We start from the raw sequence: 16,340 nt of genomic DNA on the forward strand, positions 1-16,340 counted from the left end.
TAAATGACAATGCCTCACAGACTCAGAAGAGCAAAAAGCCTGGCTCACAGAGGATGATCAATAGACAGCAGTTCTTTCTTTTTGAGAATAAATTACATAATATGAAAATTATATAATGTTGAGTCACAGAGAAAGAAAGAAAAGAAAGGGAAACAGGGTAGCCAGATTTGAGGAGCATACAGTGGATGAATATGGGCTAACAGTTTAGTTATGAAACTTTTGAAACATGGCACCTGTCCTGTTGACTGTGGAAGTGGGCGGGGGCAGAGAAATGCTCCCCAGAAGCAGTTGGACATATCTACCCCGTTTACCAACCTTCCAGTGGATGCATAGGGAAATGGCATGAAGGTAGCCAAGAAGGGTTGGGATTGATATAACATAGTCAGAAGAAACAAAATCAGAATGTGCTGGAGAATATGCCCAGAGTTAAACATATTGATTCAAAGCCCATTTGGGCCAACTTTAGACTTTTAGGTCAACTACACCTCTTTTGGTTCAGTGATTTCATAACAGTAGCTCAGAAGAGGCAAAGGTCCAGGTGGTGGAGCTCCCCTTGCACTGGGAAGGGGGTGCAACAGGAACATGCAGGAGGCTTTGTTCACACACACCCTTCTCCCAGGAGCCTCTGTCCGCATGTCCAGCTCCCAGATACTTTGGGGAAGGTGTTGGTAGGAGGAGTGACAATGGGCAGTGTAATGGGGGTGTGTGGTTAGTGGGTGGAGGAAAATCTCACCCCCACCCCATCAGAGCAGATGGCTCCTCTGCAGCCCCCTGGTCTCTATAGAGCCTCTCTTGGCATCACTGCAGCTCCCTGGTGAGACTAGTGCCTTTCTAACTGCAGAACACTGAGGTCCAGGCCTTGGTGACCACCTGGCCTCCTGCCTGGTGAACATTCTCTGGAAGAGCAAGTGCCCTCAGTGTTGGGGCAGGTGAACTCTATGGGACATGTCCCTACTGGGTTTGGACAGGCGGTCACTCCATGAAAGGGCTGCAGACTTGTCCCTGACTAAGACATGTGGTAAGAGTTACAGGGACAGACTGGACAGGTTCATCTCATTGCCTTGAGCTTAAAAAAACCATTATGGGTCTTGTTGGCTCTTAACCTCTAGCTGAGGTTAAGAAGCATTTTCCAAAGAAAGGTGTGGCTTTCTACTTAAATCTTTAATTTTAACTTTAGCCAGTCATTTAAAAAAATATGTCCTTGTTCAGAACATGGAGATTTCTAGAGAAAGGGTGGAAGCTGGTCTTCATCTGCCCTCTCCCCTGGGGATGGCCTGCCTGGCTCTGTGTGCAGGCAACTCTCTCCCCCTCAGTCCACTTGGGGTGGGTGCCGTGGGCTCCTAGGAGTAGAGGCAGCTGCCTGACTGTGTCTCACCACACTGGGCGCCTGCCACCCAATGTGCCTGCATGGAGCCCACCTGACCCCTGACCAATACAGAGGACAGAACGTAACCCAGGATGGCCATCAGCTGCTGGCCTTGGGGCAAGGGGTTGTGCCCACCCATGCAGCCCTTTGCCTTGTTGTCTGACTGCTGGACTCCCTGCCTTGCCTGGTGCAGCCCCTGAAAGGCAGATGGGAGTTAAATAGGTGCCAAGCCCTCAGGGTTTGGTCTCTCTCCTCCATTTACTGGACACTAAATGATAAAGACAAACTGGCACCTGCTCTTTCAGGCACCTTGGAAGGAAAATAAAGAGGGTCACAGAGTCACACATTTCGGAGCTAGATGGCCAGAGCTGCAGAGGGTGTCATGAGGGGGCCAAGGGTTAGCTCAGACGGGGAGGAGAGCAGGGCAGGGGACATGAGGAGTGGTGGAGATCAGGCAGAGGACAAAAATGGGAGGGCAGGGCCATGAGAGCTCCAGAGTTGGGGGCAGGGGAGGAAGACCCAACCGAGCCTCAAAAGCAGGCTTTAAAGTCCATCCACAGTGGGGAAGGAAGGCCCTAGCCACAATCTCAAGCCATGTCAGGAGGAAGCTGGGCCCTTGGGGTAGCAGCCCAGTGGATTCTGTGGTTTGGGGAGGCTAGGATCCTATGGACAGCAGCGTGTCTTGAACAAAGCCTTCAGTGTGGATGCTGTGGCCCAGCCTTCTGTCTTCTTGAGGGTCCAGCAGGAGTGGGGACCGTTTTCCCCAGGCTGGCTCTTGAGGTGGCTGTGCCTGTCACCCAGACTCTCCCTACTCCTGTCTATACAAGAAACAGCGTTGGAAGTCATCTATCCATTCAGAGGAGAGACCCAGAGGAGGAGTGTACAGAAATAACGGGAGAGACAGGACTCAGATCCACAGCTCTGAACAAACCAGGGCTTGGACTGGCTGAGGATCAAGGTGTTTCCATGTGAAAGCAGTTCACAACATACAAAAGCACACGTGTGCCTCTTTCCTTTGGGCCACCCTGGGGAGAAATCAGACCTAGGGCAGAGGCTCTGAGGTCTCCACCACTGTCAGTGGCCTGCAGCACAGCTGAGTGGGTGAGGACAGGCCCCTGTGCTTATTGGCCCGCACCAGGGACCTCTGGAGGAGAAAAGGCCCTGGCCCAGCCCTGGGCAGGCCACCTGGAGACAGATGGCAGAGGCAAGCAGAGGAGCCATTCAGGGCCTTTGAGTGCTGAGAGGGCTGCAAAGAGCCCCTGCCTCCCTTCCCCCGAAGGATTCCAGCCCCTGTGGGATTCATGTAGCTTAAAATGAACCATTTTAAACTGAGCAGTTCAGTGGCATTGAGCACATTCACAATGTGGTGCAACCGCCACCTCTCTCTAGGTCCAAAATACTGTCACCACATCAAAAACTAATGATGTATTGTATGGTGACTAACATAACATAATAAAAAAAAAAAAAAAAAGAAACTCCACCACTAATTTCCTTACCAGCAAAATAAGTAGATCCACGCCAACTTTGCAGGGTTGTTGTGGGAGTTAATAGAGATTGTAGTTTCTTGACTCCGGGGATGTTCTACAATTTAATTTTTGCTGTAATTCAGCACCTAACCTAGTGTCTCTTACCTTATAGGAGTTTAATAAATATTGATTGAGTGATGAATAAAAAAACAACAACAACAAAAAACCAAAATATTGTCAATACCCCCAAAAGAAAACCCTGTACCCATTCAGCAGTCCTCCCCAACCCTCTGATCCAGCTCCTGGCCACCACCTCAGACGTGCTTGACCACCGCATGGACAGGCCACAGCACTGTTGTACCTGATTACACAGCTGCGGCTTCTTTGCAGTTATCGCTGCGTTTTGGGCAATTTCATAATTCCCAGGGTATTTTCAAGGTTGACTGGACCCATTTGATTTTTGAGTTTCTTTTTTGAGCTGCTATTACAATTTGTAACATGTTGTTCAGGCCCAGAGTCTTCCTCTGTCTGTCTTGCTGCACTGCAGCTTATCAGTTATGGGGGGTTACATCCTCCTCCTCCAAGGGAAACAGGAGGCCACAAGCTCACTTGTGCTCAGGTGCATCGCCCAAGTTACTGAGTACAAGTTCCACTTGCAGGAATGGGTTAGGACCATCTTTCAGCAATGACACGGTGAATTATTAGCAGGAAGGACACGGAAGAGTAGACTGTGCCTTTTACATGGTAAAGAAGTTTAGAAGAATAGGGCTCCAGAAGATGATAAGAAATATCCCAGTTCGTGTCTTAGTTTAGAAATGTCTTTGTTCTGAGCCAAAGCTCTACAAGGTGGAGGGACACTTGGTTTATCACAAGAAATGACAAAGCAACGGAAGGAAAGAAGTCAGGCCATCAGCTAGGGACTTCTGCACATGCTATTCTGTGAGCCTGATGTGCAACATAGGCAGGCTGGGACCTGTGCCCATCTCCTTCCATGGAGAGCCTGAGAGATGGTGCAGAGCCCAGGGTTTGTACATCATGTTGGGCATGAACCGATGCACCTGTGTTCTGGTTCCCCTATTGCACCTGTGCTGAGCATAGTGCCTTCCTCCTCTGCCCAAGACCCAAATACTGTGATGCAGCTTTTGCCTGGACAGCAGGTAAACTCCAAGTGCATGTGTGCACAGCCACCTCTCATAGCTTGTTTTGGAACCACAGCTGCCACTTACCTGCGAAGTAGCTCTTCACCTTTAGATAGCCCACAATCAGCCTGAGGATGGAGAGCTTGTCAAGGTGGGCCCGCACATCCTCGGGGAAGGGCAGCAAGTTGGTCAGTTTGCTCAGCTCTTGATTCAGGCGGTCCCGGTGCCGTTTAGAAGGGTTGGACTTGGCTCCCTCTGGAGGCTGTGGTTTAGGACTTGATGGAGAGAGAGAAGCAATTATTCTCTACCTTCCTCTTCACTTTCATTTTTATCTCCTGTGGGGCCCCAATGCCATGCCAGACACTATTTGGCCCCATTTCCTGGTGTTTGGAGGGAGAAACCCTTGTTGTACAGTTTCACGTTCTGCCCATCCATGAAGCCGCATTGGGGTTCTGCCCTCATTACCCTCCTGGCCAGTGGGCCCTGGGTAGGGACGAGGCCACTTCATACTGTGCACATGTTAGACCTGGTTGTCCTCAAAGCACCAAGGCCTGGGGGCTGGCTATCCCCTCCCCACTCTCTGGTAGCCTGACATATTTGCATCCATACATACTTTTTAAATTAGGAAATCTCCATACCACAATTAACACCGAAAAGGCTGAAACTCCATTTAGGAAATTCTAGTTCATTAAGAATTGAGCCTACACACACACAAACATACATTAACATACATCTATATATATGCTCTCTTTCTTTCTCTGCACATGCACACCCACAGACACCCCAGACCAAGGTACATCATAATTACATTGCTAAAAACCAGGGATGGAGAGAGTCAGAGAGAAAAGACCTATTTCATACAGGGGAATAAAGAGAATGAATGCCGACTTCTCATCAGAAAAAATGCAAGCCAAAGCACGATGGCATGACATCTTTAATGTATCAAAAGAAGGAAGCTGTTAACCCAGAATTCCATATCCAGAGAAAAGATTCTTCAAAAATGAGGGCAAAGGAGAAAGAGCAAGATGGAAGAGTAGGAGACCTAAATTTCCTCTGGTCCCAGGAATTCAGCTAGATGGTTATGAAACCATTCAGAACACCTACAAACTCAACAGGAGATCAAGGAAAAGAATAGCAGCAACTCTCTGAACAGAAAAGCGACCACTTTCTGGAAGGTAAGACTTGCAGAGAAGTGAATCCGAGGCGATATACAGGAAGATAGACTGCGGGGGCAGGGAGCCTCCGTCAGCCGCTACCGGCAAGTGATAGAGCAGTGGAGCACAAAATTGGAACTTTTAGAAGTCTGCTCCACTAAGGGATGTCGCTCCAGTGGTTAAGCAGGGGGTGGAACCCTCATTGGGACAGTGTGGTCTCAGGGCCCTCAGGGTCACAGAAAGACCGGGGGTGCCTGAGTGCGGCAGAGCTCCCAGGTATCAGAGCGCGGAAGCTGGCTGCAAAGACAGAGCCGAGGAGTGGGCTCTCAGCTCGGGGTTGCCATAAACTGTGATCTGTGGCACAGTTGGGCCACTGCTCTTCTAGCAGGGACCCAACAAGCGGCAGATCCAGGGAGACTCCCCTTCCTCTCCTGGGAGAGGCGGCGCGGGAGCACACCCCAAGAATCTGCTGGGATTGGAGACTCCAAACGGGGTCATGTGCCAGAGATAGAAATGCTCAGTCACAGGCCGGGTGAGCACAGAGTGCGGCCGGAGACCGGGGAGACGAGAGTACTGACTGCTTTTCTCTGGGGGCTCACTGAGGAGTGGGGCCCAAGTTCTCGGCTCCTCCGGGACCAGAGATTGGGAGACCTCCATTTTCACTCTCATCCTCCAAAACTGTATGGAAAGCTTTCAGGGAACAAAAGCTACTGAGCAAACCCCAGTAGATTACTTAGCCTGGCCCCTGGCAAGGGCGGTGCAATTCCACCTCCGGCAAAGACATTTGAGAATCACAGCAACAGGCCCCTTCCCCAGAAGATCAGCAAGAACATCCAGCCAAGACCCAGTGTACTGATCAATGAGAACGTCAAAACCCCAGCGCTAGGGGAATACAGCACATAGAATTCATGGCTTTTTTTAAAATGATGCTTTAGTCCTTCAAAGTTAATTTTTTTAATTTTATTTTTTCTTTTTCTATTTTTTTAGTTGAATTTTTCTTCTTTCCTTTTTCAACCAACATCTTATCAATTCCTTTTTAAAAATCTTTTTTAATTTTTCATTTTTACAGTCATATTCTATCTCTTCATTGTAGTTAACCTTATTTTTTGTATATATATAAGTTTTTCTGTCTTTAAAATTTTGGGATACAGTTTCTTCTAACAGACCAAAATATACCCTAAATCTAGTGTATGATGTTGTCCTAGTCTCCCACCTGATCACATTCTCTCTTTTTTCATTCTTTTTTCAACCAACTTCTTATCAATTCCTTTTTTATTTATTTATTTTTTTAAGATTTTATTTATTTATTTGACACAGAGAGACACAGCGAGAGAGGGAACATAAGCAGGGGGAGTGGGAGAGGGAGAAGCAGGCTTCCTGTGGAGCAGGGATCCCTATGCAGGGCTTGATCCCAGGACCCTGGGATGATGACCTGAACCAAAGGCAGACGCTTAATGACTGAGCCACCCAGGCGCCCCATCAATTCCTTTTTTAAAATCTTTTTTTAATTTTCATCTTTACAGTCATATTCCATCCCTTGATCATATTTACCCTTATTTTTGTATATATATTTTTTTCTTTCTTTAAAATTTTGGGAGGCAATTTCTTCTAACAGACCAAAATACACCCAAAATCTAGTGTGTGGCTCTGTTATTTTCACCAGCCTGATCATACTCTTTTGTTTTCCCCTTTCTTTCCCCCCTGGTTTTGGGTCTCTTCTGATTTGTTTAGTGTATATTTTTCTGGGGCCATTGTTACCCTTTTAGCATTTTTTTTAGCATTTTGTTCTCTCATTCTTCTATTCTCCTCTGGACAAAATGACAAGATGGAAAAACTCACCTCAAAAAAAAAGAACAAGAGGCAGTACTGACTTCCAGGGATCTAATCAATACAGACATTAGTAAGATGTCAGAACTAGAATTCAGAATTATGATTATAAAGATACTAGCTGGGCTTGAAAAAAGCATAGAAGATACTAGAGAATCCCTTTCTGGAGAAATAAAAGAACTAAAATCTAACCAAGTCGAAATCAAAAAGGCTATTAATGAGGTGCAATAAAAAATGGAGGCTCTAACTGCTAGGATAAATGAGGCAGAAGAGAGAATTAGTGATATAGAGGAACAAATGATGGAGAATAAAGAAACTGAGAAAAAGAGAGATAAATAGCTACTGGATCACGAGGAGAGAATTTGAGAGATAAGTGATACCATAAAGTGAAACCACATTAGAATAACTGGGATCCCAGAAGAAGAAGAAAGAGCGAGAAGGGCAGAAGGTATATTGGAGCAAATTATAGCAGAGAACTTCCCTAATTTGGGGAAGGAAACAGGTATCAAAATTAAGGAGGCACAGAGAACCCCCCTCAAAATCAATAAAAATAGGTCAACACCCCAACATCTAATAGTAAAACTCACAAGTCTCAGAGACAAAGAGAAAATCCTGAAAGCAGCTCGGGACAAGAGGTCTGTAACCTACAATGGTAGAAACATTAGATTGGCAGCAGACCTATCCACAGAGACCTGGCAGGCCAGAAAGGACTGGCATGATAGATTCAGAGCACTAAATGAGAAAAATATGCAGCCAAGAATACTATATCCAGCTAGGCTGTCACTGAAAATAGAAGGAGAGATAAAAAGCTTCCAGGACAAACAAAAACTAAAGGAATTTGCAAACACTAAACCAGCTCTACAAGAAATATTGAAAGGGGTCCTCTAAGCAAAGAAAGAGCCTAAAAGTAACATAGACCAGAAAGGAACACAGACAATATACAGTAACAGTCACCTTACAGGCAATACAATGGCACTAAATTCATATCTTTCAATAGTTACCCTGAATGTAAACGGGCTAAATGCCCCAATCAAAAGACACAGGCTATCAGATTGGATAAAAAAACAAGACCCATCGATATGCTGTCTGCAAGAGACTCATTTTAGACCCAAAGACATCTCCAGGTTTAAAGTGAGAGGGTGGAAAACCATTTACCATGGTAATGGACACCAAAAGAAAGCTGGGGTGGCAAGCCTTATATCAGACAAATTAGATTTTAAACCAAAGACTATAATAAGAGACGAGGAAGGACACTACATCATACTTAAAGGGTCTATCCAACAAGAAGATCTAACAATTTTAAATATCTATGCCTCTAACATGGGAGCAGCCAATTACATAAGCCAATTAATAACAAAATCAAAGAAACACATTGACAAAAATACAATAATAGTAGGGGACTTTAACACCCCCCTCACTGAAATGGACAGATCATCTAAGTGAAAGATCAACAGGGAAATAAAGGCTTTAAATGACACACTGGATCAAATGGACTTTACAGATATATTCAGAACATTCCATCCCAGAGCAACAGAATACACATTCTTCTCTAGTGCACACGGAACATTCTCCAGAATAGATCACATCCTAGGTCACAAATCAGGTCTCAACCGGGACCAAAAGATTGGGATCATTCCCTGCATATTTTTGGACCACAGTGCTTTGAAACTAGAACTCAATCACAAGAGGAAAGTCGGAAAGAACTCAAATACATGGAGGCTAAAGAGCATCCTACTAAAGAATGAATGGGTCAACCAGGAAATTAAAGAAGAATTAAAAAAATTCATGGAAACTAATAAAAATGAAAACACAACTGTTCAAATTCTTTGGGATGCAGCAAACTCTTTGGGATGCAGCTAAGAGGGAAGTATATAGCAATACAAGCCTTTCTCAAGAAACAAGAAAGTTCTCAATAACAGAACATAACCCTACACCTAAAGGAGCTGGAGAAAGAACAGCAAATAAAGCCTAAACCCAGCAGGAGAAGAGAAATAATAAAGATCAGAGCAGAAATCAATGAAATAGAAACCAAAAGAACAGTAGAACATTGATCAACGAAACTAGGAGCTGGTTCTTTGAAAGAATAAAAAGATTGATAAACTGAATCACCAGGGGAATGTTGAAAAAGAAAAGCAAAGCTGGTGGCATCACAATTCTGGACTTCAAGCTCTATTACAAAGCTGTCATCATCAAGACAGTATGGTACTGGCACAAACACAGACACATAGATCAATGGAACAGAATAGCGAGCCCAGAAATGGACCCTCAACTCTATGGTCAATTAATCTTCGACAAAGCAGGAAAGAATGTCCAGTGGAAAAAAGTCTCTTCAACAAATGGTGTTGGGAAAATTGGACAGCCACATGCAGAAGAATGAAACTGGACCATTTTCTTACATCACACAGAAAAATAGACTCAAAATGGATGAAAGACCTCAATGTGAGACAGGAATCCATCAAAATCCTTGAGGACAACACAGGCAGCAACTCTTCGACCTCAGCTGCAGCAACTTCTTCATAGAAACATCACTGAAGGCAAGGGAAGCAAGGGCAAAAATGAACTATGGGGACGTCATCAAGATAAAAAGCTTTTGCACAGCAAAGGAAACAGTCAACAAAATCAAAAGACAACTGACAGAATGGGAAAAGATATTTGCAAATGACACACCAGATCTCGGCATCAGGGAAATCCAAATCAAAGCCTCAATGAGATACCACCTCACACCAGTCAGAATGGCTAAAATTAACAAGGCAGGAAATGACAGATGTTGGAGAGGCTGTGGAGAAAGGGGAACCCTCCTACACTGTTGGTGGGAATGCAAGCTGGTGCAGCCACTCTGGAAAACAGTATGAAGGTTCCTCAAAAAATTAAAAATATAGCTACCCTACAACCCAGCAATTGCACTACTGGGTGTTTACCCAAAGATACAAATGTAGTGATCCGAAGGGGCACATGCACCCCAATGTTTATAGCAGCAATGTCCACAATATCCAAACTATGGAAAGAGTCTAGATGTCCATCAACAGATGAATGGATAAAGAAGATGTGGTATATATACACAATGGAATATTATGCAGCCATCAAGAAAATGAAATTTTGCCATTTGCAATGATGTGGATGGAACTAGAGGGTATTATGCTAAGTGAAATAAGTCTATCAGAGAAAGACAATTATCATATGATCTCACTGATATGAGGAATCTGAGAAACAAGACAGAGGATCATAGGGGAAGGGAGGGAAAAATGAAACAAGACGAAACCGGAGACGGAGACAAACCATAAGAGACTCTTAATCTCAGGAAACAAACTGAGGGTTGGTGTAGTGGAGGGGGGTGGGAGGGATGGGGTGGCTGGGTGATGGACACTGGGGAGGGTAAGTACCATGGTCAGTGCTGTGAATTGTGTAATACTGATGAATCACAGACCTGTACCCCTGAAACAAATAATACATTATATGTTAATAAAAAAAATTAACACACACACACACAAAAACAAACAAAAATGAGGGCAAAGTAAAGACATTTTCAAACAAACAAAAACTCAAAGAATGTGGCTCCTGAAGATCTGAGCTACAAAAATATTAAAGAAGTTTCTTCGAGCTGAAGAAAAATGATACTAGATAGAAATGTGGATCTCCATGAATGAATGAACAATAGACACTAAAAATTTAATGATTTTAATTTATTTAAATGATAATTGCATAAATAAAAATAGCAGTGTTGCATCATGGGGTTTGCAACATATATAGAGTAAAATTTGTGAAAACAACAGCACAAAGGATGGGAAGGGCAGTGGAATTATATTGTTGTAAGGTGCTTAAGTTTTCCATGAAGTAGTTTAATATTATTTGAAAGTAGACAGTAATAAGTTAAGATGTGCATTGTAAGTCTTATGGTAACCACTGAAAAAATAAAACAAGTACAGCTAATAAGCCACAAAAGGAGATACATGAGATGCTAAAAAAGAATTAAATCCAGTGGAAGGAAGGAAAAGAGGAAAAATAACAACAGATGGAACAAATAGAAAACAGCAAGATGGCAGACTTAAACTCAACCATATTGATAATTACAAAAATGTAACCAAGCAGAGACTATCAGACTGGCCCAAAAAACAAAACCTGATATATGGTGTCTGGAAGAAACACAATTTAAAGGTAAAGACACAGATAGATTAAAGTAAAAGGATTGAAAAAGACACACTATGTACACATTAGACATAAGAAAGCTGGAGGGGCTGAGTGGTTATATTATCAGACAGAGAAGACTCACCAAAGATAAAGAGAGACATTTTCATAATATCAAAAATGTTAAAAAATGTTAACTATCATATGCATTTAATAACAGTTTCAAAATATGTGAAGTAAGAACTGACATAATTGCAAGGAGAAATAGACAAATCCATAACTAGAGTTGGGGACTTCTGCACTGTTCTCTCAGTAACTAATAGGACAGATTGTTAGAAAATTTTTAAGTATGTATAAGACATGAACCCTATCCTCTAACTTGGGTTTTATAAATGATTGACATTTATAAAACACTATACCCAACAACTGCAGAATAACGATTCTTTTCATGCACATGTAGAAATTCACCAAGGGAGACCATATGCTGGGCCATAAAATAACTCAATACATTTAAATAGATTGAAATCATACAGAGTACATTCTCAGACCACAATGATGTTTAGGAATCAGTAAAAAAAAAAAATATATCTGAAAAATCCTCAAATATGTGAAAATTAACACATTTTAAAATAATTCATGGACCAAAGAAGAAATCACAAGGGAAATAAAATATCTAAACGGTAATGAAGGACAAAATGCCAAAATTTGTGGGGTACAGAAAGGATTGTGTAGAGGGAAGATTATGGAAGTAAAGGAGAAAGTTTTACAGTAAATGATCTGAGTTTCCTCCTTAAGAAGATAGAAACACAAGAGTAAGCTAAGCCCAAAGCATGTAGAAGGAAGGAAATAATCAAGTGAAAGCAGAACAATGAAACAGAAAATGGAGGAAATAAATGAAAGCCAAAACTGAAAATATCAATGAAATTGATAGTCATCTAGCTAGAGTAATGAATTCCCCTCAAAAAGAAAATGCAAATTACCAACAGTAAGGAAAGAAGGGAGATAGTTATAGATCCTACAGACATTAAAAGGAGAAAATCTTTATGACCCTGCAATATGCCAAGATTTCTTAGATGGGTCACCAAAAGCACTAACCATAACAAAAAAGATTGATAAACTGGACTTCAACAAAATTCAGAAACCGAAAAGGCAAGGCACAGAATGGGAAAGAATATCTGCAGTACATGTAGCTGAAAAAAGAATTGTATCCAGAATACATGAAGGACTGTTACTAACCAATTAGAATGGGTAAATAATTTGAATAGATACTTCACTAAAGAAAATATACTAATGGTCAAAAAGCATATGAGATCACAGGAACCATAATTCATCAGAAAATGCAAATTAAAATAAATCACTTGTACACATATATTAAAATGGTTAAAATTCAAAAGAGTGACAACACCAAGTGTTGGAGGGGATTTGGAGTAACTGGAACCCTCATTCAGTGGAAAACTTTCAGTTTCTTAAAATGTTAAACACGACCTAGCAATTCCACTCCTAGGTACTTACTGGAATGAAATGAAAACATATGTCTGCAAAGGACTATTTATAGCACTTTATTCATAATGGCCCAAACTGGGGGGACCAGCCAGCCAAGTGGGTGAAGAGGGGGCTCAATAACTCAGCCCCCCCCCCCCCCAAGGCTTCTTGGAGCCTGCTCACAAGGTGACCCTGTCCCACGAGGTCTGCCCTGGTCTTCTCCAGCAGGATCCCAGCCTCTTTCAACAAGCCACAGAGAGGGGCCAGGTTCAAGTGAGGCGGCAGGTAAGGTGGGTATCCTCCTCACCACCCAGCCTCGTTGCCTCAGCCCTAAGAGGGGATGGTAACAGAAATCTCTACCTCCTAGGTTGCCTGAGGATCAATGAAAACACATAGATGCCATGGTGTAGAACCTTGTGCCAGCTTTGTGTAGTTTGCTAACAATGTTAGTCTGTGTGTCCCTGTCATTGTACTATGTAGAAATGTGGACAATTTCATTTTACATTTGTAAAAATTGGGGCGCTGGAGGATATAACTAACTTCAAAGGACTTTGGGTGGATTCATTTGTTAAATCTTCATAAACTGCTTTGAAACAGAGCCTTGAGGAGGTTTGTAGAGCAGAGTGATGCCACCAACACCTGGATTTGAATCAGCAGAACAAGATTGGCAAATTGGTATATGTTGATGTTCTCACTTAAAATGTACAGTATATGTAATACTCTTAGAGACCCCCCACCCCATTTTAAACATCTTTTTCAATTAACCAATGATGACTGGTTTCACTGCCCTGGAAAAATAACTTCTGATGAGCTTAGTTCTGGGATACCTATGTATCCCTACTGAGAAGTGTCATGGTATATATATATTATTGTGGTAAAATACACACACCATAAATTTTACCATTTTTAAAGTGTACCATTCAGTGGCATTAAGTACACTCAGGATGTTGTATAAGCATCACCACTATCTAGTTCCAGAACTTTTTCATCACCCCAAGGGAAACCCCTAACCCATTAGCAGTCACTCCCCCTCTCCCTCGACCTTGCCACCACGGACCTACTTTCTGGGTTACCTATTCTGGACATTTCATATAAATGGTATCATGGGCTATTTGCCCTTTTGCGCATGGCTTCCATCATGGCATTTTATGTATTTTAAAATGACATGGAATTATAATTGATATTTCGAGAGGTTTTGGAAATTTCTCACAAAGCCGCCCCCATGCGCTGGGAACCCTGCGCCCCTGGGGGTTGTGCCGCCAGGCTCCGGGGTCTCCGCGTCCCTGGGGAAGCCCTCTGAAGACCGGTTGACGCCAGGCCTGGGTCAGCGGGGGGCGGGGGTGGGGGGTGGGGTGTGGGGGGATGGGAGCGTCTCCGCCGCCCTTGCTGCCAGGTGTCCTGCAGCCTCCGGGCCCCGCCCCCGCCTCTCCCGGCCACGCGAAGACCCTTAGATATTTGGCCCAAGGACTCTGCCCAAGGAGTGTCCTCTCTACAGGACTTCTGATTTGTTGTCCTCAGGAACGTCGGCTGAGCCCGAGGGGCCACACACATCTCTTGGGCCAGGTCTTAGGAACGTGGAAGGGACCCTGCCCGGGATCAGAGGGGTCAGGGCAGGCCAGTGGGTCCTCAACCCCGCGGGGCCTCGGCATCCCGTCTGTAAGTGGGGGTGGGGGACCACGCAAGGTCTTTCCCTTCCAGCCCCCCCGCTGTGACTCGGGACCCCTACCCCAGCCCGCGTGTGCTCCCCGGTCCCGGGACTGTGGTCTCGGGAGACCTCCGCGCGCCCTTCTCAGACAGCAATCGCCATCAGCATTCCCGCTCCCCCAGGCCTGAGCAAGGCCCCCAGAGAGATTTCCGGGGTGGGACGGGGGAATCTTGGCATTGCATTCCATCCTCCCCAGGCCAGTACCCTCGGCGTTGGATCCCGCGGAGCTCCGGCCGCGGGAAGGGCTTGGGTGCCGCAGACACGGGACTCCCACCCCACACTCGCGGCCCCGCGCAGCCCGCGCCCCTGCACCCCAGTACCTCCTTCGCACCGGCTTTTTCCTCTTCTTCACCGCATACCTGCCCGCGGTGGACAGCATGGTGCCCGCCCGCGGCCGCACAAAGGGGCGCGGGTCCGGGGCGTAGCCGCCCAGCGCCTGGGAAGGGGCGCCCCCGCCCGGAGGGCTGCCTGCCGGTTCGGCTCGCCACACCCGGACAGGTCCGTCCCGACCGGTTTCCAGAACCCGAGCGCTAGGGGCGGGGGTGGGGGCGAGGAGTGTCCGCCTCACACTCAGTACGAGCCCCGCGGCGCACGATTAGCCGATTTTCCTCTGGGGGTCCTGTGTGCAGACAAACGCAGGTTTCCTCATCTGCAGGTGTGTGCGACACACGCAGGTGGCGAGTCAGCGCGACACAGCCCAAGTGGAAAGCGCTCGCTTCCGCGAACGAGCCCCCGGGAGGAGTCGGGAGAAGTCCTCGTCCCCACGCGCCGCGCTTCCCCTCCGCGGGTCCTTTGCGCAATAAAGCCGGACCCCAAACGGACTCCCTCGACACGCGGCGTCAGCGCCCGGGAACGCGCTCTCTGGGAAGGGAGGTCTCCAAGGAGAGACACGTTGCAGGGGCGCAAACTCGGGCACCGAAGAGCCCCTTGCAACCTGAGGTCCATGCAGACAGAGGGACCCGCCCGCCGGGCCGCCCAGACCCCATGCCGCGACCAGAGGAGCCTGCCCGGATGGTCTATTCCAGATCATCTGTGGCCACTGGCTGACATCAGACCCCTGAAGCCAAGACCTCTGTGGGTGAGTATGTCTGTGCCCAGGAGCCTTTATACTTCATCCTATTGGCTGCGCGCGCGCGCGCGCGTGTGTGTGTGTGTGTGTGTGTGTGATGCTTCCGATGTTTTTGTGGGCCAGGTATTATGCAAGTAATGGAAATGCCTCCGGGCTTCCTGCTCTCAGGGGTGACAGGTGAGATGTGGTTCTCCCGGGAAGCTCCCAGGGCGGAGCTTCCTTGATGTTTAGGTCATCCCAGGGCCCGTGTTTTAGGACCTTCAACTACTCACTTTGGCATAGGGATGAGAACAAGAAGTGCTTTTATTTTCTTTAACTGACCATAAAATGGAAAATAATCAAGGACACTTTAAAAAAAAAAACAGTAATAAAATTCATTAGTGACTCTAGATTCTTCAGAAAGCATAATAGGCATCTAAGTATGTTCATATCAGCATCAGACTCCTGCTTTGCTTTTTATCAAGTTGATTAGAGTAGTGGATGCAGAAGCACTGAGTCCCAGTCTTGAGAGCACCTTGCAGCCAGGCTGTTGCAGACTTCAAAACAGCACTCAAGTTTCTCAAAGCCACCTCAGCAAACTCTGAACTGCAGTGGGAGGTGTTTTGCCAGCGGGCCGAGGAGATGAGGTTGGCAGGAAAGGGCTCTCGTGCCCCGCCCCCCAGGACCAGCCGTGCGGGTGCAGCCCCTCCACAGCCATAGCGGGAGACCCCCAAACAAGTCAGAAAGTCATGGTGATGCCACAGAGACTGGCTCTTCTTCCCCGGTTTCTCTCTCTCGCTCTCTCTCTGCTTCTCCTTCTTCCCTTTCTTCCAGGTGAGAGAAAGGCCAATTCCTGCAAAATCTGGGAATGTGTTTCATGGCCTCCGCCTGCCGATCCCTCTACCTGCCGATCCCTCAGCAGGTCCGGGAATTGGTACACGGCAGCCTCTTTCTCTCTAATGTGAGGGGTGCTGAAAAGGGGTCTCTAAGTCCTTTACAATCTTTCCTCAAAGAAGACTTGTAGAACTTCT

General features: G+C 45.7%; 1 protein-coding gene across 1 annotated transcript in view; it reads right to left on the reverse strand.

Moving 5' to 3' along the window:
• The window catches only part of LOC116628454 (aryl hydrocarbon receptor-like), a 38,771-nt gene extending 24,064 nt beyond the window's left edge, over positions 1-14,707 (reverse strand). The window contains exons 1-2 of the mRNA XM_032398792.1: positions 14,582-14,707; positions 4,059-4,246 (exon numbers count right to left, since the gene is read on the reverse strand). Of these exons, the coding sequence (XP_032254683.1) occupies positions 4,059-4,246; positions 14,582-14,640 (247 nt within the window). The 5' untranslated portion in view covers positions 14,641-14,707. The remainder of the gene's footprint in view (positions 1-4,058; positions 4,247-14,581) is intronic.
• Between the last annotated feature and the right edge of the window lie 1,633 nt (positions 14,708-16,340).

This window comes from Phoca vitulina, unplaced genomic scaffold (genome assembly GCF_004348235.1).
Source record: "Phoca vitulina isolate PV1807 unplaced genomic scaffold, GSC_HSeal_1.0 scaffold120, whole genome shotgun sequence".
Lineage (NCBI taxonomy): Eukaryota > Metazoa > Chordata > Mammalia > Carnivora > Phocidae > Phoca > Phoca vitulina.